The sequence below is a fragment of the Alligator mississippiensis genome, chromosome 1, assembly GCF_030867095.1.
Source record: "Alligator mississippiensis isolate rAllMis1 chromosome 1, rAllMis1, whole genome shotgun sequence".
In the NCBI taxonomy this organism is placed as follows: Eukaryota; Metazoa; Chordata; order Crocodylia; family Alligatoridae; genus Alligator; species Alligator mississippiensis.
The window spans coordinates 412,363,137-412,381,402 of record NC_081824.1 but is presented as its reverse complement, the minus strand read 5'-3'; the positions used below and the strand labels follow the sequence as shown (position 1 = coordinate 412,381,402).

The following is an 18,266-nucleotide window of genomic DNA, read 5'->3' as shown; positions in this document are numbered from 1 at the left end:
TGTCCGAGCACACGCTCTGAGGCAAAAAGCCCCGGCTCAAATCTACCACTTCTATTTGAGCTGCTGCAAGCGCACGTGCTTGCTTGTGTGGACGTGCCCAGCGCATCTAAATGAGAGGTAGAGCAGCTAGTTCACAGAGTGCACATTCACTGGATATTCATCCACTGAGAGAGGGGACAGGTAGAAAGGGACACCAAGTTACATGATTCACCCAAAGTCTCGCAGGAGGAATTGAGGAGATGGGCTTTTGACTTCACCCAATGCTCTAACCATGAGACTGCATTAACGTATTTACCTATGAAGTGAAAATCCAGTTCTAGCTTAAATATATATTTGGTCTATAATTTAGTATTCTTATGTAGACTTCCTAGTCTATTAGAAGTGTGTGAAAAAGGATTTTAGTTATTATAATGCTTCCTCATTAAATAGCTTGGATTGCTGATTTAGTTTCTGTTCTTTTTCAGGGCTACGATCACAGCTACTTTTTCATTGCTACATTTGTTAATGATCACATCAGACACCATGCAAAGTATCTTAATGCCTGACTCCTTCAGATGGGACTTTCTTCTGTCCAATAGAAGTCAGTGTTATCTACAAAACTGAACAAAGCAAAAATTGCTCACTGAATTAGTGTCTATAAAAATGGAGCCCTCATGACTGTTATACAAAGAATAAACAATTCTGTCTGTGAGCTTCAGAATAAATATTTTGAATGCTTATCTGCTTTGAAAAGTCTCTCTCTGTTGGAAAAAAAGCATTCTGAAGCTATATGTCAGAATGGAAATTAGCAGTTGTGTTTTTAGACTGTATACATCCATCACTTCAAGATGCTGTTAAATAGAGCTAGGATGGGCATATGAGTAAGAAGAATATACTGTAGCAAATTATGCACTGGCTTTCAATTTGTTATTAATTCAGCATGGTGCAAAATGGCTTGACAACTTTTACTATAAAGCTTTAAGAACCTCTTCTTAAACAGGTTGATTGGCTGTGAGGCTAACCTGAAGGGGTTTTCTCTTTACCTACTGAAATTATGTGAAAGTCGAAGTGGTGTTCTTGCTGGAAAGTACAGACAAGTTTACACTGCACTGCTCCCTTGTTAACATTGACCCTATAACTTGGAGAGTATTCCAGGAATGAGACTCAAGCAAATGGCTTTTGACAGTCATTCTGATAGTACAGGGAGCAGCTCATCCTTTCTATATTAATTTTCTCAGAATTTGTTACTGAGTACAAAAGGCCTCTGATGAAGTGAGATTCTAGAGGATGGGAAAACAGTGGGAGTATAGGGCAGATCAACTACTTGTACAGTGCTGTCTGAAGAGAAAGGTGCTACACTACATAACTAAAGTAGCAAAACCTGTGCCCCTGCTATTCTGGATTTAAAACTACTCCCTATTTGACGCTATTTGCTGTTTGTGTGAAAAAGCTACATACAGCCTCCTCTTCTTCACTGGAACTTTACCTCAAGTTGGTTCCCAGGGTAGTCAGTGAGTTAGGCATGCAGTGAATTCAGAGCATATTACATTTGGTGATGGTGGGATTCAATCAATCTGAAATGGGACTGCACTATGTAGCTTAGCTATGAAAGAATTGCCTGGGGCTGCACCAGCTGTTTCATGTCCTCAGCTGGTGGCACATTAATTTTTCCTTGATGCTGGAGTAATGGCATTTATTATGTGATGACATTGTGAGGAGAATTTCTTTTGACAGTAAGGCTCTGAAAATTTTTTCTGCCAGTGGTTCTCACATCTTCATAAAGCTTACTTTTACTTAGTTATTATAGAATTTCTCTATATAATATACTGCACTTGCATAAATGGAAAAATAATTTATTTTACAGTAATATACTTTGGTAATGGAATAGAGTAGTTGAAAACAAGTAGAAGAAATCATCTGACCAGCCATCTCTGTTTCGGACATCCGTGCTCCAGAATGTCTGCTCTCTCAAACCTAGACTGTCCACTTTGGGTAAGAGGGAGTATCTGGACTTCCATAGAAAATCTTTTATTCTATAAGTATATTAGTTTGAACTCGCTTCTACTTCCACAGATTACACTGACTGCAGCAGTTAGATTCTGGGGAAATTGCTATCTTTCTTTTAACATACTTAGCGATTGCTGGCTTGAAGCCTTCCTATAGAAAGTGGTTATCTTGTCGATGGTCCAAGGGCAGATAAAGCAGAGAGATGGCAAAATGGAGACTTGTGAATATGCTTTCCAAGTAATTTAAGTGCCAAGATACTGAATGCAATGTAATTCTCTGCAACACTTCTGCTTGGGGACAGCAAATACTAGGCAGTCTCCACTAAGTTTGTATATGGAGCCTCAGGCCAGAAATCAGGTTTGTAAAGCACAATTGATGGAATGCACACAGCTGGGATCTCCCTAAAGCCCGTAGGAAAAATACTTCTATACTATTTAAAGAAGAGCAGCCTTTTGGCTTCCAGTTACCTGCATGAAGACAGCCTTTCATAGTCCAATGGACAGTCACTGTCAGTCAGATTCCAAACGCTTAGATGGGGAAAAAAAGAGAAATTGTTTGCCAGGTCCTGGAGTTTCATAGATGTTAGGGTCGGAAGGGACCTCAATAGATCATCGAGTCCGACCCCCTGCATAAGCAGGAAAGAGTGCTGGGTCTAGATGACCCCAGCTAGATACTCATCTAACCTCCTCTTGAAGACCCCCAGGGTAGGGGAGAGCACCACCTCCCTTGGGAGCCCGTTCCAGACCCTGGCCACTCGAACTGTGAAGAAGTTCTTCCTAATATCCAATCTAAATCTGCTCTGTGCTAGCTTGTGGCCATTATTTCTTGTAACCCCCGGGGGCGCCTTGGTGAATAAATACTCACCAATTCCCATAAATACCAATTCTTCAAAGCCGTGTTGTTCAATATATGTATCACCATGGTTGTGCACTTGTGCCTCGCGCACTAGAGCCAAGATGTGCCTTTGAATGCCGGTGAGGTGAGATATAGCCCCACTCATCCTCATTTCCTGCTCCAAGGAGATAAAGCATTGCATGCAGTTCCTCTTCCTTACTTGTGTACGTCTCTGATGAAGAGGGGAAGAAGAGCACAGTGTAGGTGTGCATATAGACTTTTTGGCAGAACTCTAGCTAACAGTAAGCAACATTTTTCCCCTTCAAATGATCATCCATAGGTACAACCTCACTCCAGAATAGGGCCCACGTACCTTGTGGTGAGCCTTGGAGTGTCCTCTGTTAAACAGCAACTAACACATCTTAACCAAGCAGCAGCATCTCAGGCAGTTTCATGTACATATTGCATGGTAAAGTTATGTGCTACATTCCAGGTGGCTGCCCTGCAGTTATTGGTTATGGAAGCATTGTGCAAGGATGCTATGGAAGTTGCCACTCTGATAGACTTGATTATGACCATCAATGATAGTTCCACCTTGTGGGTTTTATGATGCAGTCAGATACACAGTTGGACAGTGTCTGTAGTGTCACTAGGCCCTTTAGATCTCTCAACTAAGGAAACAAATAACTGTGGTGACTTTCTGAAAGGTTTAGTGCTGTGTAGATAAGAAGACAAGGCCCTTTGGACATAAAGCAAATGTGAGGGCACCTCCACTCAAGAAGAAAGAGGTCTGAGAGAGACACTGAGGACTCTGATCTAACCCAGCCCTTTGCTGAAGTGACCATCACCAGGAAAGTGTTTTCATGGAGAAGTGGAGCAGAGTACACATTGCCATGGGTTCAAACAGCAGCCCATTCTGAGATAAGAGGACCAAATTTAGGTTCTATTGCAGAATGGGATTTCTTACTTGGAGGAAAAAACCTGAGCTTCCCAGCCTAACAGAGAGGTAAATCTGTCACAATTGTCACAGGCAAATGGGAGGTGAGAAAAGGCAGTTCTTAGCACACAATGAGAAGAAAACTGAGACAAAATTACAAGGGGATCATCACTTTCTGACTAACGGGATGCTCCCTGTACAGAAAGGACCTGGGGATTACAGTATACAATAAGCTGAAGATGAGCCAACTGTGTCCTTGCTGCAAAGGCAGCAGCATTAGTAGGAGCGTTGCCAGCAAGTCAAGGGAAGCAATTATTTCCCTCTATTCAGCACTGGTGAAGCCACAGCGAGAGTACTGTGTCCAGTTTTGGGCCCTCCACTACAGAAATGACATGGACAAATTGGAGAAAGTGAGTCCAGCCGAAGGCGTCAACAATGGCTCATGGTAGGGGCGGGCAATTATTTTGGGCAAAGGGCCACTTACTGAGTTTTAGCAAGCCACATAACAGGCAGCCAAGGGCAGCTAAATATTAATTTTCTAAATTTTTTTAGGGGCCCCACGGGCCAGATAGAATGGCTTGGGTCGCATCCGACCCACGGGCCGCATTTTGCCCACCCCTGGCTTATGAGGACAGGATGAGGGATCTGGGCTTAGTCTGGAGAAGAGAAGACTGAGGGGAGATTTAATAGCAGCCTTCAACTACCTGAAGGGTCATTCCAAAGAGGATAGAGCTGGACTGTTCTGACTGGTCTCTAGTTTTAGCAAAGGAAGTTTAGGTTGGATATGAGGAAACACTTTCTCACTAAGAGGGTAGTGAAACATTGGAACAGGTTACCCAGAGAGGTTGTAGAAGCTCCATCCTTAGAGGTTTTAAGACCCGAGAAGGCGGTTTTGGTTGGTATGATCTAGTTGGGGATGGTCCTGCTTTGAGCAGGGGGTTGGATTAGATGACCTCCCAAGGTCACTTCCAACTCTAACTTTCTATGATTCTGTGAATATACACTTCACAACAAGGCAGTATTTACCTTCAGTGCAACCTGGGTTGCAGTATTACACAAGTACAAGGTAAATGGTAGGAAATTGGGCCCTGCACTATATTACAAATACCACAGGCTTTCACACTAATTACACTTGTAAGGTCCTGGCTGTGTGTCACCCTGTGGTGGGAACAGTAGCTACAAAGATTTAAAAATCTCCCTTAGTACTATGGATGTTTCAGTTGGGAGCTACACTGCCTGTGTCTTACTCTAACAGCTCTCTTGATGGAGAGTAAAACAAAGTGACAGCTTCCTTTTTTTTTAAACACTAGCTCATAAAAGATTTTAGAAATAAAAAATACTTGTTGCTTTTCCTGCTGAGAACTCTTAATCATTTTCTATTCTATAGCAAATTTTTTCTTTGCTGACAAAATGGAATTGCATTCATCACTACTGCTTTCCTCTACAAACTATTTTCAGATGCAGTGCTGCATGATCAATGACATTTTCCATGATAAATTGTTTTAGGAAAGCTCTGACAGGAGGTTTTATGAAATTATCTCCTGAAAAGATGATCTTGTTCTTCATAGAATTGGTTCCAGCTAAACAGCAACAATGAAATTTCTGTTGGTCCCTAGACTGCCAGTGAATGGGCATGGTTATCCATAACAACAAGTCAAAGAGAAGGTTGTTTCTGGGAAGCAGACATGCCAAAAAAGTTGCAAGCGCCGTTCATCCTTCACCCAGATATCAGTTCTTCTTGCCAAGATTTGGTGGCTTTATAACCACTGACAGGACAAGAGGCCACAGAGTACAGCAGCATCTCTGCCATTCATTAAAGTGTTCATGATGTCCTCTCTCCAGCAACAGAAACATGGGAGTCCTAATTTCAACAAGAATGAAAAGGAAGAGAGGTGTCTGGAATGGGTTGTTTAAAAGCAAATTTGAGATGTGCAACTACAGAGCAGGATCAACAAAAGCAGTTCATCCTTAAGGGCTTCATTCAGAAGGAACTCAGTTCCACAACCTCTTGGCTTATGCATCAGTTATCCTCAGGGATAACTGGATTGAGTGTGGATGCCATGCCAGCATTATGCTTTCCCTGTTTCCATGATGATGTACAAAAGACATTCCACTTTCTTAACTCTCTGCTTCCCATTATCATTGTCATCCTTTCCTGCCACTTTGCTCCTATGACTGTTGTTAATAGACTTCATCTTGTCTGTCCAATTTAAAACACAGTGGCGCACTCACCACATAGTCCTAGGGGCTTGACCCAAAAGCAATACTCATCATAGCAAATGTTTGCAGCATCAGGCCCTTTAGATTGAAATTTGGGGGGGGAGGGGAGGATTTGGGGGCAGAGACTTGTCCTTTTAAAATGCCCTATAATAATAATGCCGGGTCACAAAATGCTTGGATGAAGGAATAGAGGTAGATGTTATTTACTCAGATTTTAAAAAGGCCTTTGACACAGTGGCACACCCAATTCTTATAAATAAACAGTTGCAATGTAGTTTATTACACAGTCCACTGGGTGGAAAATTGGCTTATGGGATGCAGCCAAAGAGTGGTGGTGGATGGGTGGGTTGGTTTCTACCTGGAGAAATGTGGGTGGCAGAGTCCCCCAAGGCTCTGTCTTGGGACCGGTACTGTTCAATATCTTCATTAGTGATTTGGGCGAGTGAGTAGAAAGCACCCTGTCCAAGTTTGCAGATGACACAAAGTCCCTGGACGCGGGTGTTGGGATGGATGTCATCTTCCTGGACTTTAAGAAGGCCTTTGACACCGTTTCCCACCACATTTTCTTAAAAAAACTCAGAGACTGCGGCATTGATGCCTACACAGTCAGATGGGTGGCAAATTGCCTAGATGGTCACACCCAGACAGTGGTGGTGGATGGGTCGTTTTTGACCTGGAGGGGTGTGGGCAGTGGAGTCCCCCAGGGCTCGGTCCTGGGGCCTGTACTGTTCAACATCTTTATCAGCGATCTGGATCTGGGTGTGGAAAGCATGCTGTCCAAATTTGCTGACGACACCAAGTTATGGGGCAAGGTGGGCACATGGAGGGGAGAGACAGAATCCAGCTAGATCTAGACAGGCTACAGAGGTGGGCAGATGAGAATAGGATGGAATTCAATGCAGACAAGTGCAAGGTACTGCATCTAGGGAGAAGGAACCAGCAACACACCTGTAGGTTGGGGAACACCCTTCTTGTTAACACGGTGGCAGAAAGGGATCTTGGAGTCATTGCTGACTCCAGGATGAACATAAGCCACCAAGGCGAGGAGCCGGTCTGTAAGGCTAACCGCACCTTGTCATGCGTTCACAGATGCATTGCAAGCAGGTCCAGAGAGGTGATCCTTCCCCTCTATGCGGTGTTGGTCAGGCCGCAGTTGGAGTACTGTGTCCAGTTGCGGGTACCGCACTTCAAGGGGGATGTGGCTAGCATTGAGAGGGTCCAGAGGAGGGCCACTCGCATGGTCCAGGGGCAGCAGGGCAGGCCCTCCGAAGAGAGGGTAACGGACCTGAATCTATTCAGCCTCCACAAGAGAAGGTTGGGAGGGGATCTGGTGGCCATTTACAAACTCACCAGGGGGGGGCCAGCGGGAATTGGGGGAGGCTCTGTTCCCCCGGGCACCAGGCAGCATTACTAGGAATAACAGCCACAAATTGTTAGAGAGAAAGTTCAGGTTGGACATCAGGAGGCATTACTTCACAGTTAGGGCTACCAGGCTCTGAAATGGGCTCCCAAGGGAGGTGGTGCTCTCTCCTACCTTGGGGGTCTTCAAGAGGAGGCTGGACAGATATTTGGCTGGGGTTATATGACCCCAGTGCCCGTTCCTGCCCAGGGCAGGGGGTCAGACCTGATGATCTGTTTAGGTCCTTTCTGACCCTAACTACTATGACACCAAAATATGGGGGGAGGTAAACAAACTAGACAGCAGGGAGCAAATCCAGGCTGATTTGGACAGGCTGGGGAAGTGGGCAGAACAGATATAGTATGCAGTTTAACAAAGATAAGTGTCATGTGTTGCACCTAGAGAGGAAGAATCATCAACACTCCTATAGCCTGGGAGGTACCACTCTAAGTAGTACAACAGCAGAAAGGGATCTTGGAGTCATAGTCGACTCCAAAATGAACATGAGTCACCAATGTAATGAAGTAATAAGTAAAGCTAACCCTGCTCTTTCTTGCACAAGTAGTTGCATCACAAACAGGCCCAGGGAGGTGATACTTCCCCTCCATGCAGCACGGGTCAGGCCACAGGTGGAGTACTGCATTGAGTTTTGGGCGCTGCACTTCAGGAGGGATGTAGATAACTTGGAAAGGGTTCAGAGAAGAGCTAGCCGTCTGGTTAAAGGCCTACAGAAAAAACCCTACAAGGACCGACTGAGGGACCTGAACCTCTTCAGTCTCCACAAGAGAAGGCTGAGGTGATCTTGTGGCTGCCTACCAACTCATCAGGGGGGCACAGCAGAAAATAAGGGATGTGATGTTTACCAGGGCACCCATCAGGGCAACTAGAAACAATGGCCACAAACTGAGGGAGAGCAAATTTAGATTGGACAGCAGGAAAAAAATCTTTACAGTGAGGGTTGCCAAAATATGGACTACGCTTCCAAGGGAGGTGGTGCTGGCCATTCTCTTGGAGGTATTTAAGAGGTGATTGGACAAACACCTGGCTGAGGTCATCTGACCCCAGCCCTCTTTCTTGCCCAGGCCAGGGGCTCAGACTCGTTGATCTAATAGGTCCCTTCCAACCTAAAATCTATGAAATCTATGAATAGTAATTGGAAATCCAGAGGCTACTTCCAATTCTGTATTTATTTACATATCACATGTTCTTAAATAAGACATGTACCTTGTTTTGAGAAGGCTGAATGAGGGGTAAAAAAAGACTTTTCCTTTTAACCAAGCTGTTCATAATCCATTTCCTCGTTTAAGACGCACACTAATTTGGGGGAAAAGGTGAGTGTGGTACATGAATAAATAAGGTAATCTAAAGCACTATATTTCTGTTCTCTGGGGACAGATGCAAAAGATCTTTCTGTGGAACACAGAGGTGTCGCAGCATGCACAGAACCACTCAAACAATACAGCTTGGCAGGACACACAAAAATGGCAACCCATCTGCAAAAACTGAGGCAGCAGGAAGAAAGATAGCTGTACCATACAGAAATATGGGGGGGAAATAAGGGAGAAACTGTTCAAGCACCAGGATCCAAAGATAAACCCTGTGTTCAAACAGAGCAGAAGACAACTTGAATGGGTGAAAGCTGCCTCTGCCCTGTGATTCTGAAGCATCTTGGGACTCTTCAAGAATGAAGTGGGAGACAAAACCCAGGCAATTTTTTAGACCTATTAAAATAGGTTTCTATAGACAGATCTACCCCCCATCAGGTCCCTACCCTGGGATGTGCAACACAGCAATTTTAGTCCAAATTGTATTAATTCTTCCAGCTTTGCAGCTATAGATGACAGACTAGATATACCAAAAGATAGGGGCACCAGCACTTAGCAGGATGCTTGCATGCAGGAGATCTCCCACTAAAACATCTTGTCAGGTAACGAAAGACAGCAGCATTCCCATTCCCCCACCCCCGCTAGCTTTGCTTCTAATTTCTCCAAACACCTCTATGGTACAATCACAGGAGCAGTCATTACATGGTTTGTACAAATAAAATGGTTTAATTGTAACTACAGTAAGGATATTTTCACTATATACATTATGTTCACTGCTTATATTATCAGTTGGCCATGCATGCTTTATTGCACATATAAATAGTGTACAAAGATTCATGAAGATTTCTTTTAGCCATACAGGTTAAGACTGCATAAAAAAGCTGTATTACAAAATATTTAGAGCCATTTACAGCCAACTTTCAGCAAATACTGAAGGACACTATCAGGAGAAAAATCAAATTTTAATTATGAAAAAACAAAGATTTGTTAAAATAATAATTACAAAGCTTCATGTTGCCATATATACATTGTAAAAAAATACTCAGGAACCTGCATTTTACCCTTCAAGATGCAGCAATGAATATTCCTATTTATATAGTCAATCTTTGAATGCTTATTTTTTAATTCTGATATACTCTGAGTTGAAAACTTATTTTCTTTACATTGTTCAGGCTTTTTTGACGAAACAGCTATTTGTGCAGCTCTGTCAAACATTAAAATACATTTTAATTTAGTGTTAAAGTGCACAGTACATTTTAATAGGAAATAATATGCTAGCTGCCAATCAAAATTACAATTTAAGTCAATGTTCCCTTGCTAAAACAAAAGCTTTTGCTTTGGTTGAAATAACTGGATATTCTATACATACTTTAAGTCTCATTATCCTGGATATCGCTTATCCCCCTAACAAATTGCTCTCAATACACTCCAGTACACTGGCAATTTGAAATGTCAAAAATGCTTAGTCTGCATTCAAATAATGTATATTATTCGACCTTAAAAAAATAAGTTACTGGAATACGGGGGTTTTTAAATGCCATGTCTTTGTGTGAACATGCTTAAAACTGCATAGAATATGGAGTATTGTGACGATGATGCACTGTTCTTTCAAACAGCTTTAAGCTTTTTACTTCTACCCATCCACTTGCTACTTAAATCCCCCTCTACATTGTCTCACCTGTGTGTAATGCACATCAAATGCTACTTGCTTGAATGTAACACTGACCCTAACACGCATCCTTTTTGCCACATACAACTTCCCTGCCTTGTTTGCCTAAATTACCTCACCAGGTTTTCATACAAAGGAAAATGGATGTTCCAAATCTTGTGAATACCACTGTGCTCAAATGTATCTACCTAGAATATTTTTCTGACAATGCTTTGATATTAAGTTAGGCATTTAAAACTTCTGAAGTTAAAAATAACATGACCCCTTATTTTCTGTTCCTCAGTTGGGACAAGAAATCTGATCCTGCAAACATTCACCAAAAAATGTTATGCTCAGCGTTATGTGAAATCCCAGCAGAACTACATGGACTATAATGAGATTATATTCACTGTAGTAAGCACAATATCAAGCAGCGAGTATTTGACAAAGGGCCTTTAAGATGGTAGGCAATCTGAACTACTGTATCTTTTCTTGAAGAAATCATTGACTGCACAACATTTTGGCCAGCTGGTAAAGTTTCTATTGTTTACTTCCTTGTGCTATTTTTTTTTCTTAATTTGTCCTGTAGTGCTCTCTTCTTTGAATATCACTCAAGTTACAGTGCAAAATTTGATTTCAAGACACATGATGCTAATGCACATCATTTGCTTTGCTGTGGTAAAAGTTTAATGTCTTGTGCATAGTAAAATAAGTATCAATCAAAAATAGTTGTTCACATTTATGTTTTCAAGTTTAATCTTTCCTTATTTATTTATTTATTTATTTATTTCTAACAGCTATATACAAATAAAATGGGTGTGCTCTAAACTTCAACCAATTTGATCTCATGGAGGAAGGAGGAAGGTGCTGCTGGAATGTAGGAAGCTAAAGGAATGCAGACTAATGTTACCAACGTTCCCCACATCTGAAAACGAATGAGTGCCATCCCAGCCAACAGTTCTTTTCATAAAAGCACCTAGTTTTGTTTACTGTTACATGTTAGAAAATACGGCTTCCGGAGGTCTAATATTACTGCACACCAACTAGAATAAAAAATAACTAAATATTTATATTAAAATAAAGTGTTTAACCACAAAAAAGCAGTAATAAAATACAGTTTCCTAATTTACATTTTGCATCCAAAGGATGAATAACAACTCACTAATAAATAATATTTATATAAATATTTTATGTCTGGGTACTTTTAAAAAGCAATGGCCTGAAGCAACTGCAGAAAAACTAACGTGGTACAATTCCAATATTTTTCTTTCCAAAAAAAAAAATATCAAACAAACAAAAACAAAGATGGTTTTTACTTTAATCAGGTCAATGTATCTTGCTGCAAGACAGCTATATTCCACACTTATGGAAGTGGCAGAGAAGTGGCCATTTTATTAAGTACTGTACAAGTGACATAAAAGCAGTGAAGTGCCAATCTGCTCTATAAAATGATTTCTGTTTTGTTCCTGATTTGTAGCTTGACACATGTTCAAAGTCTGAGAGATGAATTTCAGGTCAGGTATGCAGGAATGCTCTCTTGGAGCAGCAGTGTATTGTTCAATGCAGTGTGAAAGATGAGCAGTGTGTTTTAATACTTGGATGGCACAGCAGAGCTGACTACAGCAGACCTCGTGGTTTCACGTGAATAAAGCTTGTTTCGTTGTGGTTACGTCTAGTAATGCTTGAACGGTTATGCTCACTTTTACCAAGCCCTTTTCTTCTAGGATGTGATGTGGTAGGCAGAGCTTCTCCTAGAAGGAAAACAAAAGAGCAAAGATGAGACTTGCTGCTTAATCTTGTGGTATGCAAACATAGTTAGAATATAGTTATTTCACCACTCAGGACTCATTGTTCTAGTTAATTTTAAACTCTCCGATGGAAATTATTCCCTCATGCTGCTGATTTACTTGGCCTAGTTTGAGTTTTTAGCTAGTCTGGTTTACTACAGGGCTAAGAGATTACCATCAGTCTTACTGCTAAAGTTCATAATTAACTGTCAGCAACAAACCTGATATTGGCATTATATATCATACACATATTAATTCAGATTTAACAGCCTAAAAAGCACAGATAGTGAGCATTGCAGGCACTATGACATATTGTGACAATCACCTATTAGGGTTTAAAAAATGTAAGCTAAAATCACAACCCCACTGAAGTCCAAGGAAGTTTTGCCACTGATTTCAATAGAGCCAGTATTTCTCCCCAGTACATGCACCTTAGAAAGAACTCATTAGCATCTACAGATTGAATGGGAACAAAGTTTTGCATTGAATGGATATGTTTCATTCTGAAGGATTCCAAAGTGCTTTAGAAACTTGCATTGGTTTTCAAAGGAAAATCAGTACCTGCCCACTAGAACGGAGCAGCCACTGTCAGGGGGAAAACCTACCAGTTGGTTACAGGACGTAGGAGCGTAACACTTGAAGAAACTAGTAGTAGTCTGCCTCTGACAATGGATAATACCAGATCTGCCTAGAAACTCCATAGTGACAATTATGGAAGAGCCTAGCCACAGAATAATTTTTTTTCTAACCCCAACTGGTTAGTGGACTGTTAATGTTTCCCCTAGTACAACTGGAAACTAGTCTACTGTTCTTACAAATGGTCTAACTCTGTTTTGTAGCTTGCTACACTTACAATCAGTCTGACAAAGGTATTTAGGGGCCTGACTTACCATTATGCTTAAAATCAAAGGTGCGTTTAGTACCTAACTACTTCTGTGAATCTGGACTGTATCCTCTGAAGATATCCAACAGCAATGAGTTCTATATGTTACTATACAAAAAAGTATATTCTTTTATTCTCTGTTATTTAAAATTTGTTGTTTTGAATTTTCCTGTTTGAGTTCTCTTTCAGTTTTGAGAAAGTGAACAGAGGCTTCATATTTTATCTTTATGGAATTATTCTGTTTACCGTTATCATTACATCATCTCTAAAAAAAACAAAACCAAACCTGGGACCCTTTTATTCCTATGATAAACTTTCCTTCATCTGTAATCTAATCCTTCATTAACCATCTCTGAATGCTTTCTCATCCTGAATTAACATTCCAGGTGATTGAATGCAACAGGTTTATACAATAATGGTGCAATATTATTCTATACCAGTGGCTTCTGCATCATATCAAATCTCTGCCTTTTAATTAAAAGATCAATGGTAAGGGTGCATAGTGGTCTGCAGGAAATTCTGAGGGATGACAGCTGTCTACTGGGTAAAAAAAAATTCACATTACTGTTTCTATCCCATCACTTAATACATCTTACTTCTTTCCTTCTTCCTCCTTCCACCCTTCTTGCTACTGCATATTGACTTTCCCCCAAGTGATACATGTGATAAGTTTCCTGAAGGATTACATTTCAGTTAAAACCCAGTGATCTGTATGAAGAGCTGATGTTATTCCTTTCAGTGCTCAGGATCTTGATTTTGCTACCAGTAAGAGGTTCCATTGTCACTGTGCTTCAGATTTAATTTTAGACTTTCTCTTGAAAGTTGCTAACAGTCCTCTCTAGCTTCAATGACCCATAGTAATTTTAACCATCTGTCAGATTTTGCTACCTTCACTTCCTTTCTCAGAAAACTGATCAATATATTAAGCCATGTGGATGTGTTGAGCACCCCACTGTTAACCACAGGATATAGTGAAAACTGACCATAAATTCCATCTGTTTTCTGTCTCAGCCAGTTTCTAATCTATAAAAGTGCGTTCTCTTTCACACTAAGACTAGTTGTTTTGTGTAATAGCTTTGTGTGATGACTTTAGCCTGTACTTGTAAATAGAAAGTTCCATGGTATCTTTAATGCCTGTAAGTCAGGACACCAGCCATAATGGGGTTGTCTTCAACACCACAGTGACAAAGTGTTCCAGGCACTGGTTCAAAGCTGTCTATAGAAAGGGAAAAAGTACCACTACCTACTGTAACCATCATTAAAACTTTCAGTCAGAAAAAAGGTTTTTCCTTTGTAGCCTGGTCTCAAATTTGCACCTAGTCAGATCCTGCTTAGTTCAAGATTGACATACAAAAGCACGAAGCTAAACAGCTACAGGCCCCAAACACTCTGTCATAGCCAACACAGGCAAGTTGTAAACGTTAAAATTAACTGCAAATTTTATGCATCAACTACATAGTATGAAAAGAAAAAACCAAAGTCTGTTCCAAAATCTTGTATCAGGCCACTGCTGCTATAATTTATCCTTGAGCTGTAGAAAGAAAAGTAGTGTTTTGTTTTTTGAGTTCTCTTACTTGTAACTAGTTGTGATAGGGAAATGCCTGTGATAGGGAAACATTATATGGTGTCCTTCAGAAAAGATGCTGTGCAGGTCTCCTACAGATGGGTCACCTTGTTAATTGGAGTCAGCAACTTCCCCCCACTCTGTCGCCCTTTTGCCTCTGGTTTCTTCACTAGTGTGTTAGCTTTTGACACTACAAGTCATCACTGAATTCAGAGCTGTAATGAAGCACACTATCTCTAATACTAGCCTCAAGGCTTATTAATGCTGTCAGTGCCTTCAGCAAGCATGAAAGGGATTTAATCTTAATTGAAATCATATAAATAATAATCTCAGTGGGTTTGTTCTTGTGTAACTGAGATATTAGAGATTTGCTACCTGGCAGGCAAGACTGTCCTTAACTATTACTTTCTCATTATACAGGCATATCTTTGTGGAGAGGTATAGAGAAGTTGTAAACCTTAATATGTATCCTTAGATGCAAGCTGGCAAGCACCTTCACGTAGAACTGGTAGTGGGAAAACAGATGAAAAGGCAAAAATCAGTTTAAAAAAACAGATAAAAATATCAATAATATTCAATTCCATCAACACAAAGTCTTATCCAGAAGGACAAGTGCAAAGTTCTTCACTTTGGACAGAAAAAATTACATGCACAAATACAGACTGGGAAATGACTGGCTAGATGCAGTACTGCAGAGGACCTGGAGGTTACAGTAAACCATAATCTGAACATAAGCCAGCAGTGTGTTATTGTTGCAAAAAAACAAAACAAAAGCAACAGTTATTGTTGCTGTTTGTCCTTCTAATTCAAAGATGAACATGACAACACTGGTTGGTTTGGTTTCTGTGAATATGTGAATGGCTGATCAAGGCAATTTGTGCTTTGAACTGTTTATAGCACACTGAGCAAGAGATGCCACTTTGGGTTGCTTGATCAACAGTGGATATGCTGCTGTTGTAAGATTTACGCTGTCTGCACTTCTGCTCTCCTCAACAGTTCTTTTCTGCTCAGACGGCAACTCCAGTATGGATGAGGCTTCGCCAGGTGGAACGATCACAAGCACTCCAGTCTTCCCAGGACTTGGGTCAATGTTGAAACGTTTCAAGGATGACTTGAGAGAGTCCTTGAAGCATTTTTTTTTGGCCTCCCTGAGAATACATTCCCTCCTTTAGCTCACAGTAAAAGATCTTTGGCAGTCGCTCATCTGACATCCTGGTGACATGGCCTGCCCATCTCCTCTGTGATTTCATGAAGAGTGTGAATGCTTGCAATGCCTGCTTGTGTGAGAACCTCAGTGTCTAGGACTTTATTGTGTCATCTTATTCTCATCAGTTTCCTCAGACAGCCCATGCGTAAGTGGTTTAGCTTCATAGCATGGCATCTGTACACCGTCCAGGTTTTGCATGCATACATCAGAATTAGCAACACAGTGGCTTTGTAGACCTTCAGTTTTGTTTGATGATTGATGCCTCTACGCTTCCATGCATTTGCATGTAATCTGCCAAAGGCCACGCTTGGTTTAATCAATGATGTGTACTGCATGTGACGGTGTACTGCCAAGATAGGTGAATTTGTCCACTGCCTGGAGGGTTTGACCATTCACTGTGATGGTAGGCTCTACATAATCCTGTCTTGAGCAGGGGGCTGGTGCATCACTTCTGTCTTCTTAGTGTTGGTTGCGAGACCAAAGTTGTCACAAGCTGAAGAGAAAATGGTCCATACTCCGGTTGCGCATCAGACTCAGATTTGGCACTCAGGGAACAGTCATCAGCAAACAAGATCATGAACAGTCACTTCCTGTAACTTCATCTTCACCTGTAGTCTCAAACTGAAGAGTTTGCCATCAGTCCAGTAACTGATGTCAATCTCAGTGTTGAAAGGCATCTATAAGCAGGCCAGAGAACATCATACTGAAGAGCGTTGAGGCCAACACACAGCCCTGCTTGACTCCATTGGTGACTGGGATTGGTTCAGATGCCTCACCGTCATCCACAGTGTGAGCAAGCATGCCATCATGGAACTGCCAAATCATTGCAATGAGCCTCTGGGCAAACAAATTTTGCCATGCTCTTCCAAAGGCCTTCCCAAATTACTGTATCAAATGCTTTTGTCAGGTCAATGAAAGTCATGTACAGGTTGGAGTTTTGTTCCTGGCATTTCTCCTGAAGTTGATGAGCTGCAACCACTGAACAAAGGCTCTTGCCTGAGAGTCAGTGTGGTTTCAGGAAAGGACACAGAACCATAGACGTGGTTTGCAGCTAGTCAAAATATAGCCACAATATACTGGATTGTATTAATAGGAGTATCACCTGCAAATCAAAGGAAGTGATTCTTCCACTCTATTCAGCACTGGTGAGGCCTCACCTGGAGTACTGTGTTCAGTTTTAGGCCCCACACTTCAAGAAGTCCATGGACAGTTTGGAAAGAGTCCAGCATAGGGCAACAAAAATGATTAAGGGCCTGGGAAGCAGGACTTATGAGGAAAGGCTGAAAGACCTACAGTGATTTACTCTGGAGAAAAGTACACTGAGGGGGACTTGATAACAAACTTCAAATATCTGAAGGGCAACTAGAGAGAGGATGGAGATGGGCTTTTCTTGGTGGTTGTAGGGAACAGGTTTAAGAGCAATGGCTTCAAGTTTCAGCAAAGGAAATTTAGGTTAGAGATTAGGAGAAATTCTTGATGATAAGGGTGGTCAAGAGCTAGAACAAGCTACTTAAATTAATTCTGAAATCTCCGACCTTGAAAGTTTTCAACAGCCAGTTAGACTTACACATGGCTGAGATGGTCTAATCAGAGGCAATCCTGCCTGAAGCAGGGGGCTGGACTAGATGACCTTGTAAGGTCCCTTTCAGCCCTATTTGTCTGTGATCCTATTTGCATACATCAAGCAATTCAAAAATTCCTGCCAATCTAATACAAGATACACCTGCTCCCAATACCCGCATCTTAGAATCTCTAGAAAAAACACGCTGATGGTTATTTCCAGAAATAAAGAAATATACGTATTAGAGATTCAAAGCATGATATTCACATGTTCGAAGTGGACATCATTTTTTTAAAACTCCCTTCTAGTCCCATCTGCTGTCTTCTCCTATCTCCTGACTGAATGTCAATTATTTCATTGCCTTTGCATTCTCAGACATGAAGCTACTGTTTAATTATGCTATCGCAAACTGAGTATCTGCAAATCAAAAGAGAATAGTTACAAGTCTTAAATAACAGACTACCAGACCTTACTGGAAAACATTTTTTAAAAAGGGATAAACATTTCACTTTCAGAACATATTCAAACATATCAGCTGACGGAGGCCAAACTTGCAAACAGCTCGTTTTAAAGAGATTTACGTATATGCAAACATTTTTAGCAAAACCTTTTTCACCCTTCATGCAGCAGTGGAGCTCCACTTTTTAAAGCCATAGGCTGAACACTTGTGACCCAGCACTTAGGACCACCATTCCCCTCTGCAGAGAGAACTTAAACTTGCAGCACCTGCCTAGGGGAAGGGAAGGAAAAAGAGGGAGAGAATAAGCAGCACCAGCTGTAGAGGAGAGGGGAGGAGAGGGACAGAGCAGAGAGGGCTGCTGAGGGTAGCAGCACAGCATAGGGTAGCGAAAAGGACTTGCCAGGATGACCTGCTTGTTTAGGATCCCCTATGCAAAAGGCCAAATCCAGTCACTT

The 18,266-nt window shown here is 41.4% G+C and overlaps 2 protein-coding genes across 8 annotated transcripts in view; one reads left to right on the top strand and one right to left on the bottom strand.

The window, feature by feature from the left end:
* Positions 1 to 719, top strand: part of ESD (esterase D) — a 29,053-nt gene extending 28,334 nt beyond the window's left edge. For all 3 annotated transcript variants that reach the window (XM_006258617.4, XM_019500528.2, XM_014608388.3), the window contains exon 9: positions 465 to 719. In XM_006258617.4, the coding sequence (XP_006258679.1) occupies positions 465 to 545 (81 nt within the window). In that variant the 3' untranslated portion in view covers positions 546 to 719. The remainder of the gene's footprint in view (positions 1 to 464) is intronic.
* An 8,685-nt stretch (positions 720 to 9,404) lies between these two features.
* LRCH1 (leucine rich repeats and calponin homology domain containing 1) overlaps positions 9,405 to 18,266 on the bottom strand; it is a 217,300-nt gene continuing 208,438 nt past the window's right edge. For 4 of the 5 annotated variants that reach the window (XM_059728090.1, XM_059727981.1, XM_059728013.1 and 1 more), the window contains one exon: positions 12,015 to 12,100. Coding sequence is in view for 1 of the 5 variants with exons in the window: in XM_019500468.2 (XP_019356013.1) it covers positions 11,987 to 12,100 (114 nt within the window). In the remaining 4 variants the exon portion in view is untranslated. Of the gene's footprint in view, positions 12,101 to 18,266 lie in introns of all 5 variants that reach the window. The other variant, XM_019500468.2, reaches the window with a different exon arrangement.